This window comes from Oncorhynchus clarkii, chromosome 20 (assembly GCF_045791955.1).
Source record: "Oncorhynchus clarkii lewisi isolate Uvic-CL-2024 chromosome 20, UVic_Ocla_1.0, whole genome shotgun sequence".
NCBI classification, from domain to species: Eukaryota; Metazoa; Chordata; class Actinopteri; order Salmoniformes; family Salmonidae; genus Oncorhynchus; species Oncorhynchus clarkii.
Genome location: NC_092166.1, coordinates 64,421,749 through 64,437,413, shown reverse-complemented (window position 1 = coordinate 64,437,413; position 15,665 = coordinate 64,421,749). Strand labels below are relative to the sequence as shown.

General features: G+C 42.2%; 2 protein-coding genes across 2 annotated transcripts in view; one reads left to right on the top strand and one right to left on the bottom strand.

Annotated features, from left to right (window-relative positions):
• Positions 1–1,196, bottom strand: part of LOC139377149 (calcineurin-like phosphoesterase domain containing 1) — a 38,886-nt gene extending 37,690 nt beyond the window's left edge. The window contains 1 exon segment of the mRNA XM_071120164.1: positions 1,193–1,196. Within this exon segment, the coding sequence (XP_070976265.1) occupies positions 1,193–1,196 (4 nt within the window).
• Positions 1,197–6,531: 5,335 nt separating this feature from the next.
• LOC139377148 (shisa family member 9a) overlaps positions 6,532–15,665 on the top strand; it is a 44,774-nt gene continuing 35,640 nt past the window's right edge. The window contains exons 1-2 of the mRNA XM_071120163.1: positions 6,532–7,049; positions 8,354–8,460. Coding sequence (XP_070976264.1) covers positions 6,532–7,049; positions 8,354–8,460 — 625 coding nt within the window. The remainder of the gene's footprint in view (positions 7,050–8,353; positions 8,461–15,665) is intronic.

Here is a 15,665-nt window from a genome sequence, read left to right as displayed (position 1 = left end):
AATATACGACTGATTGTTGTCCTATGGACAGAGTCTCCCACCTCAGCTGTAGATCTCTGCAGTTCATCCAGAGTGATCATGGGCCTCTTGGCTGCATCTCTGATCAGTCTTCTCCTTGTATGAGCTGAAAGTTTAGAGGGACGGCCAGGTCTTGGTAGATTTGCAGTGGTCTGATACTCCTTCCATTTCAATATTATTGCTTGCACAGTGCTCCTTGGGATGTTTAAAGCTTGGGAAATATTTTTGTATCCAAATCCGGCTTTAAACTTCTTCACAACAGTATCTCGGACCTGCCTGGTGTGTTCCTTGTTCTTCATGATGCTCTCTGCGCTTTTAACGGACCTCTGAGACTATCACAGTGCAGGTGCATTTATACGGAGACTTGATTACACACAGGTGGATTGTATTTATCATCATTAGTCATTTAGGTCAACATTGGATCATTCAGAGATCCTCACTGAACTTCTGGAGAGAGTTTGCTGCACTGAAAGTAAAGGGGCTGAATAATTTTGCATGCCCAATTTTTCAGTTTTTGATTTGTTAAAAAAGTTTGAAATATCCAATAAATGTCGTTCCACTTCATGATTGTGTCCCACTTGTTGTTGATTCTTCACAAAAAAATACAGTTTTATATCTTTATGTTTGAAGCCTGAAATGTGGCAAAAGGTCGCAAAGTTCAAGGGGGCCGAATACTTTCGCAAGGCACTGTATATTTTTACTTTGTGTCTGTGGCAACTAGTGAGAACCGATAGACAGTGAGCGGGTTCGATTAATCTCGCCCGTGTAGCCATGTTTTGCAACGGCTGAAAGTTGATTTTCCCGGGCGTGAGCCAGGTGCCCCGCTTTGTCCGACGGCGACGTCTGCTCAAAACAAAAGTTACGTAATTAAGCACGTGTTGTAATTAGTAGGATTCTGTGTTTTTACATGAAAAAGTGATTGCTTTTGATTAAAAATCTTTATCTGCCTTCCCAATGAAAACTAGTTTGAAAATCCTAAACGTATTTGATAGAAAAGAGTAGATGTATGTTTAAGCAATAATGCCAGAGGCTATATGGCCAATATACCACGGCTAAGGGCTGTTCTTAGCCGTGGTATATTGGACATATATCACAAACCCCACAAGTGCCTTATTTCTATTATAAACTGGTGACTAACGTAATTAGAGCAGTACAAATAAATGATTTATCATACCCATGGTATACTGTCTGATATACCATGGTTGTTAGCCAATCAGCATTCAGTGCTCAAACCAGACAGTTTATAATTCTGGACAATGCACCATGTTGCCTTGTTGACAACATGACCGAGCGGTGCAGATTACTGTTCGACTTGAGATGGGCAGTCCTCCTTCCCCACTTTCGCCCAATGATGTGACAAGCCATTGCCCAGTTCAGCCCGGGCCAGCAGAAAATAACTCCCACCCTGACTGACTTCCTATCACACCACGACTAACCAATCCTGACATAGGCCTATGTAAAGTAAAAATCCTAAGTCGCTACAGCCATTTTTGGACTTATAAATTAATGATATATACCCATTGAATCTTGAAGAATGTAACTTATAAATGCCTCATAAAATTAGTTCAACTGTCATACCCCATCAGAACCCCAAATATAAGCTTATTTTTCTTTAATGTTTCTAAAAAATGTAAATTTAAACTAACACTGCATAGCCTCAAAACATGTTTAAAACTAGCTTATACATTTGATATCATAGAAGGTCAGTACTTGCATCCATAGCTCTGTCTATGAATTTGAGAGTGGTCACATTTTCTCCAGCCCTTCCCTTAGCTTTTTAACAAAACAGGGGTGGGGATGTTTTCTTATGATTTTAATTAGGGATTCTAGCTTAAAAAATATGATTTGAAGGTATTCCTAATGTGTTAATAAGTCTTCCATACAACACCACATGTAGTATGCCATTGGTTTTGGGCAGAGACCCATTTTGGGGTTATGATAAGGTAGCTAAACGGCAATAATGCAACTCACATTTACAGCCATAGGCATTTGTAAATCATAACCTCTTGAAACTAGGGGGCACTATTACAGCCATAGGCATTTGTAAATCATAATCTTCAAAATCAAGGGGTATAATTCAGCAAAACAAAATTGCAAAACAAATGGATGTTAGCTAGCCTACTATATGGGTGGCTAGTTAGTTAGCTTGCTAGCTAGTTGGCTAGATTTAGGTAGCTACCTTCAGTCAGTCTTGATGTTGTTCTTTTTTTGTCAATGTACAGTGAGGTATTTGTGAATCCCAAACAAGGTGAAAGTCACTATCTGGCCAAGTAGCATAACAACAATGTCCGAACCCCTGCCTAGTTCTACAATTTCTACAACAACCCCCGGCCTTGTTGCTGACAAAACTCAGAGGGAGACTTCCAGAGAGTGACAATACACTCGTGAATTTAATTATATCATTCATATGAATTAATAAAACGAGCATGAAATTCATATTTGTGATTCAGCCATAGACTCGTTGCTCGTGTTGAATCGACTACATCATCTATCTATTAACTTTGCTTGGCTGCATAACTTTTCTGTAGCAGCCTGTGTGACTGACTGACCGCATCTGGGAGCTGTACCTTGACTTTCTCTCTCTCTCTCTCTCTCTCTCTCTCTCTCTCTCTCTCTCTCTCTATATATATATATATATATATATATATATATATATATATATATAACTCAGCAAAAAAAGAAACGTCCCTTTTTCAGAAGCCTGTCTTTCAAAGGTAATTCGTAAAAATCAAAATAACTTCACAGATCTTCATTGTGAAGGGTTTAAACACAGTTTCCCATGCTTGTTCAATGAACCATAAACAATTCATGAACATGCACCTGTGGAACGGTCGTTAAGACACTAACAGCTTACAGACGATAGGCAATTAAGGTCACAGTTATGAAAACTTAGGACACTAAAGAGGCCTTTCTACAGACTCTGAAAAACACCAAAAGAAAGATGCCCAGGGTCCCTGTTCATCTGTGTGAACGTACCTTAGGCATGCTGCAAGGAGGCATGAGGACTGCAGATGTGGCCAGGGCAATAAATCCAAACATCACACCTGCGGGACAGGTACAGGAGTGCAACAACTGCCCGAGTTAAACCAGGAACGCACAATCCTTCCATCAGTGCTCAGACTGTCCGCAATAGGCTGAGAGAGGCTGGACTGAGGGCTTGTAGGCCTGTTGTAAGGCAGGTCCTCACCTTACCTGCAACAATGTCACCTATGGGCACAAACCCACCGTCGCTGGACCAGACAGGACTGGCAAAAAGTGTTCTTCACTGACCAGTCTCACCAGGGGTGATGGTCGGATTTGCGTTTATCGTCAAAGGAAGGAGCGTTACACCGAGGCCTGTACTCTGGAGCGGGATTGATTTGGAGGTGGAGGGTCTGTCAGGTGAACTTGCAGGTGCTTTGGTGGAAGGGTGGGGTAACATCTCACAGCAAGAACTAAAGCACCTTATACCACCCACCACTGCGACCTGTATGCTCTAGTCGGCTGGCCCTCCCTACATATTCGTCGCCAGACCCACTGGCTCCAGGTCATCTACAAGTCCATGCTAGGTAAATCTCCGCCTTATCTCAGTTCACTGGTCACGATGGCAACACCCACCCATAGCACGCGCTCCAGCAGGTGTATCTCACTGATCATCCCTAAAGCCAACACCTCATTTGGCCGCCTTTCCTTCCAGTTCTCTGCTGCCTGTGACTGGAACGAATTGCAAAAATCGTTGAAGTTGGAAACTTTTATCTCCCTCACCAACTTTAAACATCTGCTATCTGAGCAGCTAACCGATCGCTGCAGCTGTACATAGTCCATCGGTAAATAGCCCACCCAATTTACCTACCTCATCCCCATACTGTTTTTATTTATTTACTTTTCTGCTCTTTTGCACACCAGTATCTCTACCTGCACATGATCATCTGATCATTTATCATTCCAGTGTTAATCTGCTAAATTGTAATTATTCGCCTACCTCCTCATGCCTTTTGCATACAATGTATATAGACTCTTTTTTTAATGTAATTTTTTTCTACTGTGTCATTAACTTGTTTATTGTTTACTCCATGTGTAACTCTGTGTTGCTGTCTGTTCACACTGCTATGTTTTATCTTGGCCAGGTCGCAGTTGTAAATGAGAACTTGTTCTCAACTTGCCTACCTGGTTAAATAAAGGTGAAATAAAAATAAAATAAAATAAAAAAGAACTGGCAAATCTGGTGCAGCCCATGAGGAGGAGATATACTGCAGTACTTAATGCAGCTGGTGGCCACACCCGATACTGACTGTTACTTTGATTTTAACCCCCCCCCCCCCCCCTCCTTTGTTCAGGAACACATTATTCCATTTCTGTTTGTCACATGTTTGTTCAGTTTATGTCTCAGTTGTTGAATGTTGTTATGTTCATACAAATATTTACACATGTTAAGTTTGCTGAAAATAAACGCAGTTGACAGTTGAGTTTATATACACACTATCGTTCAAAAGTTTGGGGTCACTTAGAAATGTCCTTGTTTTCCATAAAAACATACTTGAAATGAGTTGTAAATATAGTCAAGACATTGACAAGGTTATAAATAATGATTTTAATATAAATAATAATTGTATCCAAACTTTGCGCTTGTCAAAGAATCCTCCATTTGCAGCAATTACAGCCTTGCAGACCTTTGGCATTCTAGTTGTCAATTTGTTGAGGTAATCTGAAGAGATTTCACCCCATGCTTCCTGAAGCACCTCCCACAAGTGTAGACATTGTTAATGTTGTAAATGACTATTGAACCTGGAAATGGCAGATTTTTTAATGGAATATCTACATAGGCGTACAGAGGCCAATTATCAGCAACCATCACTCCTGTGTTCCAATGGCACATTGTGTTAGCTAATCCAAGTTGATAATTTTAAAAGGTTAATTGATCATTAGAAAACCCTTTTGCAATTATGTTAGCACAGTATCTGGAGCATCAGCATTTGTGGGTTCAATTACAGGCTCAAAATGGCCAGAAACAAGTAACTTTCTTTGGAAACTCGTCAGTCTATTCTTGTTCTGAGAAATGAAGGCTATTCCATGTGAGAAATTGCCAAGAAACTGAAGATCTCGTACAATGCTGTGTACTACTCATTACAGTGCAAACTGGACCTAACCAGAAAGAAAGAGGAGTGGGAGGCCCCGGTGCACAACTGAGCAAGAGGACAAGTATATTAGTGTCTAGTTTGAGAAACAGACTCCTCACAAGTCCTCAACTGGCAGCTTCATTAAATAGTACCCGCAAAACACCAGTCTCAACATCAACAGTGAAGAGGCGACTCCGGTATGCTGGCCTTCTAGGCAGAGTTCCTCTGTCCAGTGTTTGTGATCTTTTGCCTATCTTGATCTTTCTTTTTATTGGCCAGTCTGAGAGATGGCTTTTTCTTTGCAACTCTACCTAGAAGACCAGCATCCCAGAGTACGCACTTCACTGTCACTGTTGATGTTGAGACTGGTGTTTTGCAGGTACAGACATGGTTTTGCACAGTATTTTGATAAGTTGAGCTTTTTAAACAGGTGAAAGGCAGCGAGTAGAATATGATAGAATATGGGAAATATTAATTGTATATATGGGAAATCATTCCTAAAGGAAATCAATCCACAGAACTCTATAATCCAACGTTTGTGAGGCATAACAAATATAATTTTGTGATGAATAGAGAAACGTCACTGTGCATGGAAAGAGACGAGTGTTTGTGTGGACTCTTAGTCAGGCCAGTGTATAAAATAATTAGTCTTCGAGTGTAAAAAATAAATACATACGTGTAGCCTATGCAACTCAGATTGGCAAAACAACCCCTCTATAACCCTCTCTCTAATCTCATTTGGAAGTTACCATAACGGAAATGTCTGCATCCCGTGACCATGTTTTGTCCGTGCGCAAATTATAAGAAGGAAAAAAATGAATTGCTAGGCAGCACAACTCGATCCACAAATCGTAATGCGCGTTTTGGGCTGTCACAGACTCACAGATATGTTTAACAATACAGTAATCTCTCTTTCTTCTTCGGAATTCCTCTTTACCTTCTCTCCTCCTATCATTTTGCGCACCATGCTCTCCCACCTCAGCTCTTATTCGCTCACTCCAGCTCAAAATATTTGTGCAGTTAGTTCTAGCTCCATCGACTCCTATGTGTGAGAGCGTGCTGATGGATGTGAGAAGTGAAGTAGCCTAGATTTGATAACATCATGGAATAATTTTTCAAAGAACACCTGTAGAAAGATTGTGCACTGGGGAACTATTCTAAGAAGGACAATATCCATATAAATGCAACGTTTTATTTGGGAAAAAATAACAACAAATGGTTATCTTTACCTTCATGGATGTCGAGGACATTAGTGAAAACGCTCACCAACACTGATGGCAGTGTTCTGCAATTTGCATCTATGTTTTTGGACTTTTCATAATACCAAGACCGTAAGCTCTTCTTCTTCTTCTTCTTCTTCGGGTGTCTTCTGAAATGCGCTAGAGGAGCTGAAAGGAAGGGGGAGAAGGACAACACAATGAGGGGGAAATACTTTCTGCTCGGTTACTTGTTGGTCAAAGTTATAGCGCTGGTCTGCAAGGCGGACGGAGAACCAGGACAACTGGATGGCTTTGTCATGATGACGACCTCCAACGGATCTAGGGAGGACGAGGGCGCAGGCTTCTCAGAGCCCCCACACACGGAGGACCGGTGCCGGGGGTACTATGATGTGATGGGCCAGTGGGACCCGCCGTTCGTTTGCAAAACGGGCGATTATCTGTATTGCTGCGGCACCTGTGGCTTTCGGTTCTGCTGCTCCTACAAGACCTCGCGGCTGGATCAGAGCACCTGTAAAAACTACGACACTCCGGTGTGGATGATGACAGGTCAAACCCCGTTTAAGAAAAATGACCTCCGGCACGACCCCACCAAAGATAAAACTAATTTAATCGTGTATATAATCTGTGGAGTAGTCGCTATCATGGCACTTGTTGGGATATTCACCAAACTCGGCCTGGAAAAGGCGCACCGACCCCAGAGAGAGAATATGGCTAGGTGGGTTTCTGGGGTTCTGCTGCTGTTGAGCGCGCCGCGAGCTCCTTTCATGCGCTTGTTTTCAAGGAGCTCGCTTGGTGCGCACGTGTAGACTAGAGCGCGCGCAACAATAATTTTTAAAGCTTGAGTTCTAGACTCGTGCTTGCCAGTTTTATATTGGTAAACGACTCTATTATAATTACCTTGTCACTGATAGTAGGAAGGATCCAATCTAAATGTGGCTCTTGTTTAAAATTATAATAAGAAATCCCCCGTATAAATTAATTTTACGCGCACAATAAGACCTCTTCGATGGACAGAAAGTAGCTGTCATCGACAGTTTATCAATTGGACTAGATTGCATAATGTCATCAGACACTTGGCTCACCTGTGTGGGTTGCTTGCCTGCTTCACTCGCAGAGAGCACGGGGGCGTGTGTCTCTTACAGTTGTGAGCGAGGCCACAATGCCCTCCACAACATGCGCATGCTATGCCTTTATTTGGAGATCTTTCTCTAACAATGGACCAATTATGTTCTATTAGTTTTCATCACCACGTCTTATTTATTCTTAGAATTTAATATTTTCGAATTAATGTGGAACCCATTCAATTAACTAGTCAAATTAACTTATTCATTTGAAAATGTTAAATTTTGCTTTCTCTTGAACTCCCTGCCCTGTGCCTGGTCTCATAGACTAGACATATCATAGTAAATGTAAATCTGAGACACTAAAATTAGCATGATATGTTATGTTTGGTATGGTTACATAAGACAGATTGTTACTGGTTGGTCAGGGTAGTCTAGCAACTGAAAGGTTACGATTTCGAATCTCATCATGGACAACTTTATAATTTTAGCTATTTAGCAAATTTTCAATGACTTACTTATTTTTTCCTAATTTGCAACTACTTAGCATGTTAGCTAACCCTTCCCCTAACCCTAACCTTAACCCTTTTAGCTAACCCTTTAACCTAACTCCTAAACTTAACCCTAACCCTAATCCCTATCCTAGCCACCTAACCACCTAGCTATTATTCGTAACATATCATACGTTTTGCTAATTCATAACATATAATACGAATTGTAATTCGTAACATATGCAAAATGGATGATGGACATCCACAAATGAATACATACTATACGAAACATAGCATATTTCTCAGATTTCCTTAGAAAATAATACAAAATGCTCTGAGACCAGGTTGCAGCGCAGCGGTGTTCAGCATGTGTTCAGCATGAAATCAAGCATTAGGCACAATTCTTCATTCTCTCTCTCTCTCTCTCTCTCTCTCTCTCGCTCTCTCCCTCTCACACACACACACAGGGCTGTCCAAAGCGTGTTACAGGTTGGCTGTCCAGGTGAGCAGTTCCAGGGGGAGGACACCCTTGGCATGCAGGCACAGCACTATGACACAAGGGCCAACAACCTCCGTAAGTTTCACTGTTTTGGCCCCTATAAGCAGAGGTTTTTGGTGGTGATGGTTGTGGACAGCTGTGTGTGGATGTATCTGCAACTTCAGAGAAATTTGAGACTGGGAGGGTTGGCCATGAGGGCCCCAAACAGATAATAGCAAACGTAATGTGGGCAGGTTGCATTGTTGCATATTGTACACTGACTCTCAATGAAGCATTTGGTCTCTGTAAGGGTATGGGTATGATGCTTGTATCATAGCCAGATGTATTCGTTTCAAGTGTGGCATTCATTTTATAATCTTAGATGGAGTCATGTGGAGGGAAACAAACTGCCTTATGCTTTAGAAATCCAGTGGTAATTCACAGTTTTATGTTGTCCCATGCCTACATGATTCAATGATTCAAAATGTGTAGGAGAGGGGTAGAGAGAGAGAGAGAGAGAGAGAGAGAGAGAGAGAGACAGACAGAGAGACAGAGAGACAGAGAGACAGAGAGACAGAGAGCGGGAGAGAGAGAGAGAGAGAGAGAGAGAAAGAGAGAGAGACACAGAGAGGGAGAAAGAAAGAGAGAGAGAAAGAGAGAGAGAGAGAGAGAGACAGAGAGAGAGAGAGAGAGAGAGAGAAAGAGAGAGAGAGACAGAGAGAGGGAGAGAGAGGGAGAGATAGAAAGAGAGAGAGAGAGAGAGAGAGGGAGAGATAGAAAGAGAGAGAGATAGAGAGAGAGAGAGAGAGAGATAGAGAGAGAAATAGAGAGAGAGAGAGAGAAATAGAGAGAGAGAGAGAGAGAGAGAGAGAGAGAGAGAGAGAGAGAGAGAGAGAGAGCGGAGTGAATGGCATCTATTTCTGTTGCATCATGTGGGCAGCACAGTTATGGGCTTTGTGTAAACAACTCAGAAACACAGGAGAGGCTTAATCTGGAGTATTTCATACACATTCCATACCGCTGTACCAAGTGATTCTGATTCCAGTATGATTACATCACCACCTTTTGTGGCTGGATGTGTTTCATCCTAAAAATTTAAAAATTATTAGAACACAAAGCAAGCGGCACATCTAAGCCCCCTTCTACTTGAAAGGATGTATTTTGAGACGTGCAGACTGAAACGGAGAGTGTAGCTGACAGTGCTGTTGTCAGTGGGATTTGTCCTATTTTCTTGATACTATCAAACACAATCTGACTGACACACCTTATGATCCGGTGTGACTGTACTGGGCTCCTAACAGCTCTCCTTCGAATCACTTTAAAGTAGTGTCCTTTGTCTCTAATGTCTTCTGGGGTGCTGGTGTCTTCTGTCATCAATATCTATAAATAACTGCCACTGATGTTTCGAAGAGGCAGATGCACCAGGTCTACCTCAAAATAAATAAAGGTTAAATATATATAGATAGAAGTACCAAACATGGGGAGACGTGTGGAAATCTTAAACAAGTCTCTAGTCTAAAGCCAGGCTCTCTGAAGTATGCATAGTACTATATGTCTTCTGCTGCTGTGAGGGAACACAGAAATAGGATATTATCACCTGGGAGGCCTGGCTGGTGAAATAGTGATTATTATTGATGTGGAACCCTGCTCCACTCTTTAGTCTGGGGTCTTGTGGGTAATCATGTGGAGTGTTATTAACCCCTATGATCTGATTAGATCTCCAGAGAGGCTTCATATGGGTTTAGAGGTCTCGACCAGCCGGGAGACGGATTTATCATAGAGAGGGGGATGGATGAATGGAGTTCAGCTGTGTACGTCTCTTGTTGATCACATTCTATTTTTAGAGTAGACCATCTATTGATTATAGCTTATGGCCAGATTACCCTATTACTGACATTATCAGTAGATCCCCATCTTAGCTGTCCTCACCCAGCTTTGGAGAAGAATGACGAGGGCAGTTTGTATGACTGATAGCCATAACAATGCCTCTTTCAGCATGGCAATGGTGGATAACAGCTTGGGATGAGCTACTTTCTCCCCCAAGCACAAGACTAGAGCAAGCGTTTTGTTCCTTACGTGGCTTTGTTTTGACATCATATGGGATGTAATGCGTAAAAACCCTTTATCATGTATCGCACATGTGAGACATGTCTCACACACCCCATCAATGAGTAATACGTCAGATCTCTCCATGTTATGTTAGAACCCATGAGGACTGGGGCCTCTGCTCTGTACCCCTCTACATATGAAAAATTAACAGTTTAATCTTGATGGCTCCACGGCCATGAACCAAGCAGCCCTCCCAAGCCCTGCTGGGCTGGTGATAACACTTTCATGTCATCTCAAAACGGGACACTTTTTTAGAAATTCTTAAAGAGCTCAAAATCCCATGTCTCCGAGCCTTCAGCATCAAAGCACAAAGTGAGAAATGGAGTGAGAGACGGAGACAGAAATAAAGAGGCAGCGAGACACAGAGAAGGAGAAGGGGAAATGGGGAGAGAGAATGAAAGAGAAGGAGAGAGAGAGAAAAGGAGAGAGGACAACATGTCAAGACTGTCGGAGAGGATCAGTGCAATGTCAACAGTCAAATATCTTTAGAGTGACAAAGTTGACAAACTGCAGGCAGAATGTAACCTCGTTTACATCTGTGAAGGGAAAAGTGTCATACAAACGATATAAAGTCACTGCTGCTTCTGGTAGATTTGTCCCACCTCAACCTAAACTCATGAGGTGGGACATTGAGAAAAATAGAAGATAGAAATGGTACTCTGAAAAAAATGAAATATTATTACATGAGAGCCCCAGGAAGAGAGCAGGGTAGGCTTTCCATCCGTGAGCTGACTGAGAGTGATCTGTATTTACAACTCACGGTCACAAAGGTAATTACCTGCCCAGCAGTTCTAATCTTCCCTTAAACATCTCCAGATATGAAGTATGAAATTGCTAATAAGTAATTGCTTGGAGATTACAAAGCATGAAGAAAGGCTCTGTCTCCAAAACACTCTCCACTCTTGATTTCTCTAACCTCATCTACTGTTTATTAATTATGCTGAAATATATCACCTGCAGCTATAGTGTGTGTGTGTGTGTGTGTGTGTCTGTCTGTCTGTCTGTCTGTCTGTCTGTCTGTCTGTCTGTCTGTCTTTCTGTCTGTCTGTCTGTGTGCAAGTGGGGGTGTGAGTGTGTCTAAAAAAATCAGATCACACAGTTCTGTTGAGAGATACAACTTTACCCTGACCTCTAAGTCACCCATCACCTAAGACTCCACACTCTTTCATCCTGAATCCTACACAGTCAGGTATCCAGGGAAGCAGCTACAGACAGGCACAAAGCAAAGGAAAATAAAGAAAATTGTCATTTTCCAATCAAGGTGCAGGAACAGGAGCAAGCTAAAAAAATATACTGTATGTAGCAAAATTTGAAATAGTTTTTTACATTGGATAAAAGTACAGAATCCGAGCTAGAAAATGGTATATCATATTCTGCAGTTGAGGAACAATGAGAAAGTAATTCTGTTTCGAAAGTTGACCAACTTGTAGCCCGGTTTTGAGAAAATGGCCTGTGAATAGGTTGGTACACCTACTGGAGAAGCTCTTCTTTGTCTACACCCATTCAGCAACGTTCACACCCATCTCTTTAAGGATTCATAGTGTAGTAAACAACCAAACATTTCAACTAGTGAAAGTAGTAGCAAAAAGTAGCAGTAAAAATACACTTGATCTAGTCCTTGGCCTATATTCTAATCTGACTTTGGTGCAGGTCATGATGTTCTTCACGTTACCATCTCTGGTAAACACACACTATATCAAATCAAATCAAAGTTTATTTGTCAAAGTTTATTTGTCACATGCACCCAAAACTCGGTTAAAGTATTCCCTGACAACGACACCGTTTAGTCCCCAGCATTGTCATCAGAAGACTATACAATGTCTGGTTCAATGAAAATGCTTTTACCTAAATCAGGGATTTCCACATTCTCTGATTCATTTTCAGTCAGGTGAGAGTCAGCATGACACGATCATCGTCCAGAAAGTAGTCCATCACAAAGTTTTCCCACTGATCTGTCGATAGCGCTATTAACTTCGGGGCAGCAATGTTGAGAGCAATAGCAAAACTTTTTCAGTTCTTCATGATATCTTTAAAAAAAAGCTGCTGTAGACAGGATTATCCACACATACTTAGCAGCTCATGTTAAAGACAGACCAATCCGAATTCATCTCTTGGCATGTCCAGCCCATCCATTATCTCAGCCAATCATGGCTAGCGGGAAGGTGCCTGTATTTTTCCTTGGCTAAACCAACTATGCTCATCATTTAACAATTCGATTCGTATTTACAGATGGCATACAAGTTTGTTATAAAGGCACATGAAAGTTTGCATGTTCCAGAAGGCATTTCTGCCCCCCCCCCCCCCCCCCCCCCCCCCCCCCCGAAAAAACATTCAAATGCTTCTCCTGTGAAGTAGTAATGAGAGACATACGCCTAGTTTCTTGGAACAGGTCACAAGTGTATACTGTGAACTTCCATTGTGTTTTTTTAATCCATTGTCTTCCTAAAAGTTACAGAATGTTTTTTAATCTACAGACAGACCCAGGTCCAGACGTGCTCCTCCCGAGCCTCGTTCCCGTGTCCTTGCTAAGGCTAATTACACTAATATGAGTCCCCTCAGCAGCATCGGAGATCCATTAGGCTGTGTTCATTAGGGCTGTGGGCCTCCCAGCCTCCTCAGACGGCTCTGATCGACCAGACACAGTAATCAGAGTCATACACATGGGGAGGCTGGGACTCACTGCTCTTTGGAAGAAGTAGAGTAGAAAACATAGAAAAAGGAAGTAAGTTAAAGTTGAACAAGGGAAGTAGAATAGCCACACTCTGTTTAAATTCTTTTAGGGATTATTTAATCATCTAAGGATTTTTTCCATGGAGGGAAGTTCCCCTGTATGTCCTAATTGTCCTCTATCTGACTGATTACTGATTAACGTATGACTCTGTTCCTATGTACTGTATAATCTGCCGTCTTGTTGTCATGGTGTAACAACAAAAGAAGCTCTAAGGAGGCTGAATATCTCAGGGTGTAATCAGCAAACTGCCCTCTGTCCTTGTACGACCCTGGGGAATATTAATCAGTTCATTTACAGCCAGAGACTCAAATCACATTTTTGACAGATAATTACGTGTGTGTTTGGCTTCTGCATGTGTGCGTGTTTGGCTTGTGCGTGCGTGCGTGAGTGGGTGTGTGCGTGCATGTGTATCTGCTCGTGTGTGTGTGGATTGGGTCTGAGGAGGGCAAGTGAATAAGAGTCTGTCATGTCTTCGAGAGAGCGACTCATCAGACATTTGTATTACTACACCCATCTACATCAATATCAATAAAACGATGAGCATTCCTCCTTTGTATGTTTGAACAGTGGGGAATCCTTTGGATTGTAATTAAATGCTACAGTGAGTATATCTTATTACACAGTTTAATTCATTTGAATTAAGATCTTCACAAATATTAGGATTATGTGTTTAATCTGCAAAAGGAAATTATTTTTCCAGATGTCCTCTGATTTTAAATGTCTTAAGTTTTAATGTAATGTAATGTAATACCCCAAGGAAATTAGGGCGGAAAATTGTTATTGATTGAGGCTCAGATTATGATGCATATGGAATACATCAATGTAGCTCCTACTGAAAGAAAAAAAAGATGCTCAAATGTCTGTTTTGATCCTCTGGGGTCCAAACAATTGGGGATCCTGATAAAATACAAATAGTGAAGGGAGGCAAATCTGAGAGAGACATTCTAGCACTATTTAGCTTCTGTATGTGGCTACACAGTAGTATTTAGCTTGCCGAACATGTGGCTGAGTTAGTATTAGTCCCCCTAGCATGTGGCTATGCTACACAGTATTATTTAGCTTGCCGAACATGTGGCTGAGTTAGTATTAGTCCCCCTAGCATGTGGCTATGCTACACAGTGAGAAATCCCCTTAATGTCTTGCATCAAAATTCCATTTGAATTTCCATTCATTACATTTACATTATGTTGATGAACGCCTCTGTATGTAGGTTTGCATTGCAAAATTGTATTGTGCAGAAAGACTATACAGAGTTTTCATGTTGGTTCTAAGCTCTGACGCTACAGAACATACTGGCACTTCTGGTTCAATCTCTGTTCATGGACTGAGACGTTTGGCTCACTTGCCCACTCAATCAATCACACACACACACTCACTCACTCTCTCACTAGCTCACATACACTCAAACTCTCCCTCCCTCAGGATTTGCCCTGGGGGCAGGCAGCAGATTCTTTTGGCTAACTGACTAACGCCACCAGCGATGTCATATTATTGGCAGGGGGACCACCCACTGAGGGCAAATTTTGTGATGCACCACCTCCCTCTCTCTTAGGGCACGGCTCTATGGAGAGTTGGCCCCTTCTCCCCCGCCTAGAGATTCTCTGGCAGCAGCTCTCTGTATGCCTCCTGGGCTCTGGCCCAGCCCGGGAAACAGGGACATGTGGTGGCAGTGAGAAGTGCGTCACGGAGCTGGGCACATTCACAGGTCTACTGCTGATCTTATCTATTTAGGATTGGTGGTTACACACACTGAATCCTGCTGCTTTCTGGGTTTTGGTTTTGACAGACTTTGATCTGTAATTAGCTTGCAATTGATTTGGGAAGCATTATCAGGTATCAAATCAAACTTTATTTGTCACATGCGCCGAATACAACAAGTGTAGGCTTTACCGTGAAATGCATACTTACAAGCCCTTAACCAACTGTGCAGTTCAAGAAGAGTTAAGAAGATATTTACCAAGTAGACAAAAATAAAAAGTAATAGTAATAAAGTAACAATAAGAAGAACAATATTGAGGTTATATACAGGGGGCACCGGTACCGAGTCAGTGTGCAGGGTTACAGGCTGGTTGAGGTAATCTGTACATGTAGGTGGGGGTGAAGTGACTATGCATAGATAATAAACAGCGAGTAGCAGCAGCGTACAAAAGGGGGGGTAGAAGCTGTTGAGGAGCCACTTGGTCCTAGATTTGGCGCTCCGGTACCGCTTGCTGTGTGGTAGCAGAGAAAACGGTCTATAACTTGGGTGACTGGAGTTTGACAATTTTATGGTCTTTCCTCTGACACCGCCTATTATATAGGTCCTGGATGGCAGGAAGCTTGGCCCCAGTGATGTACTGGGCCGTTCGCACTACCCTCTGTAGCGCCTTACGGTCAGATGCCGAGCAGTTGCCATACCAGGCGGTGATGCAACCGGTCAGGATGCTCTCGATGGTGCAGCTGTAGAACTTGGGGCCCATGC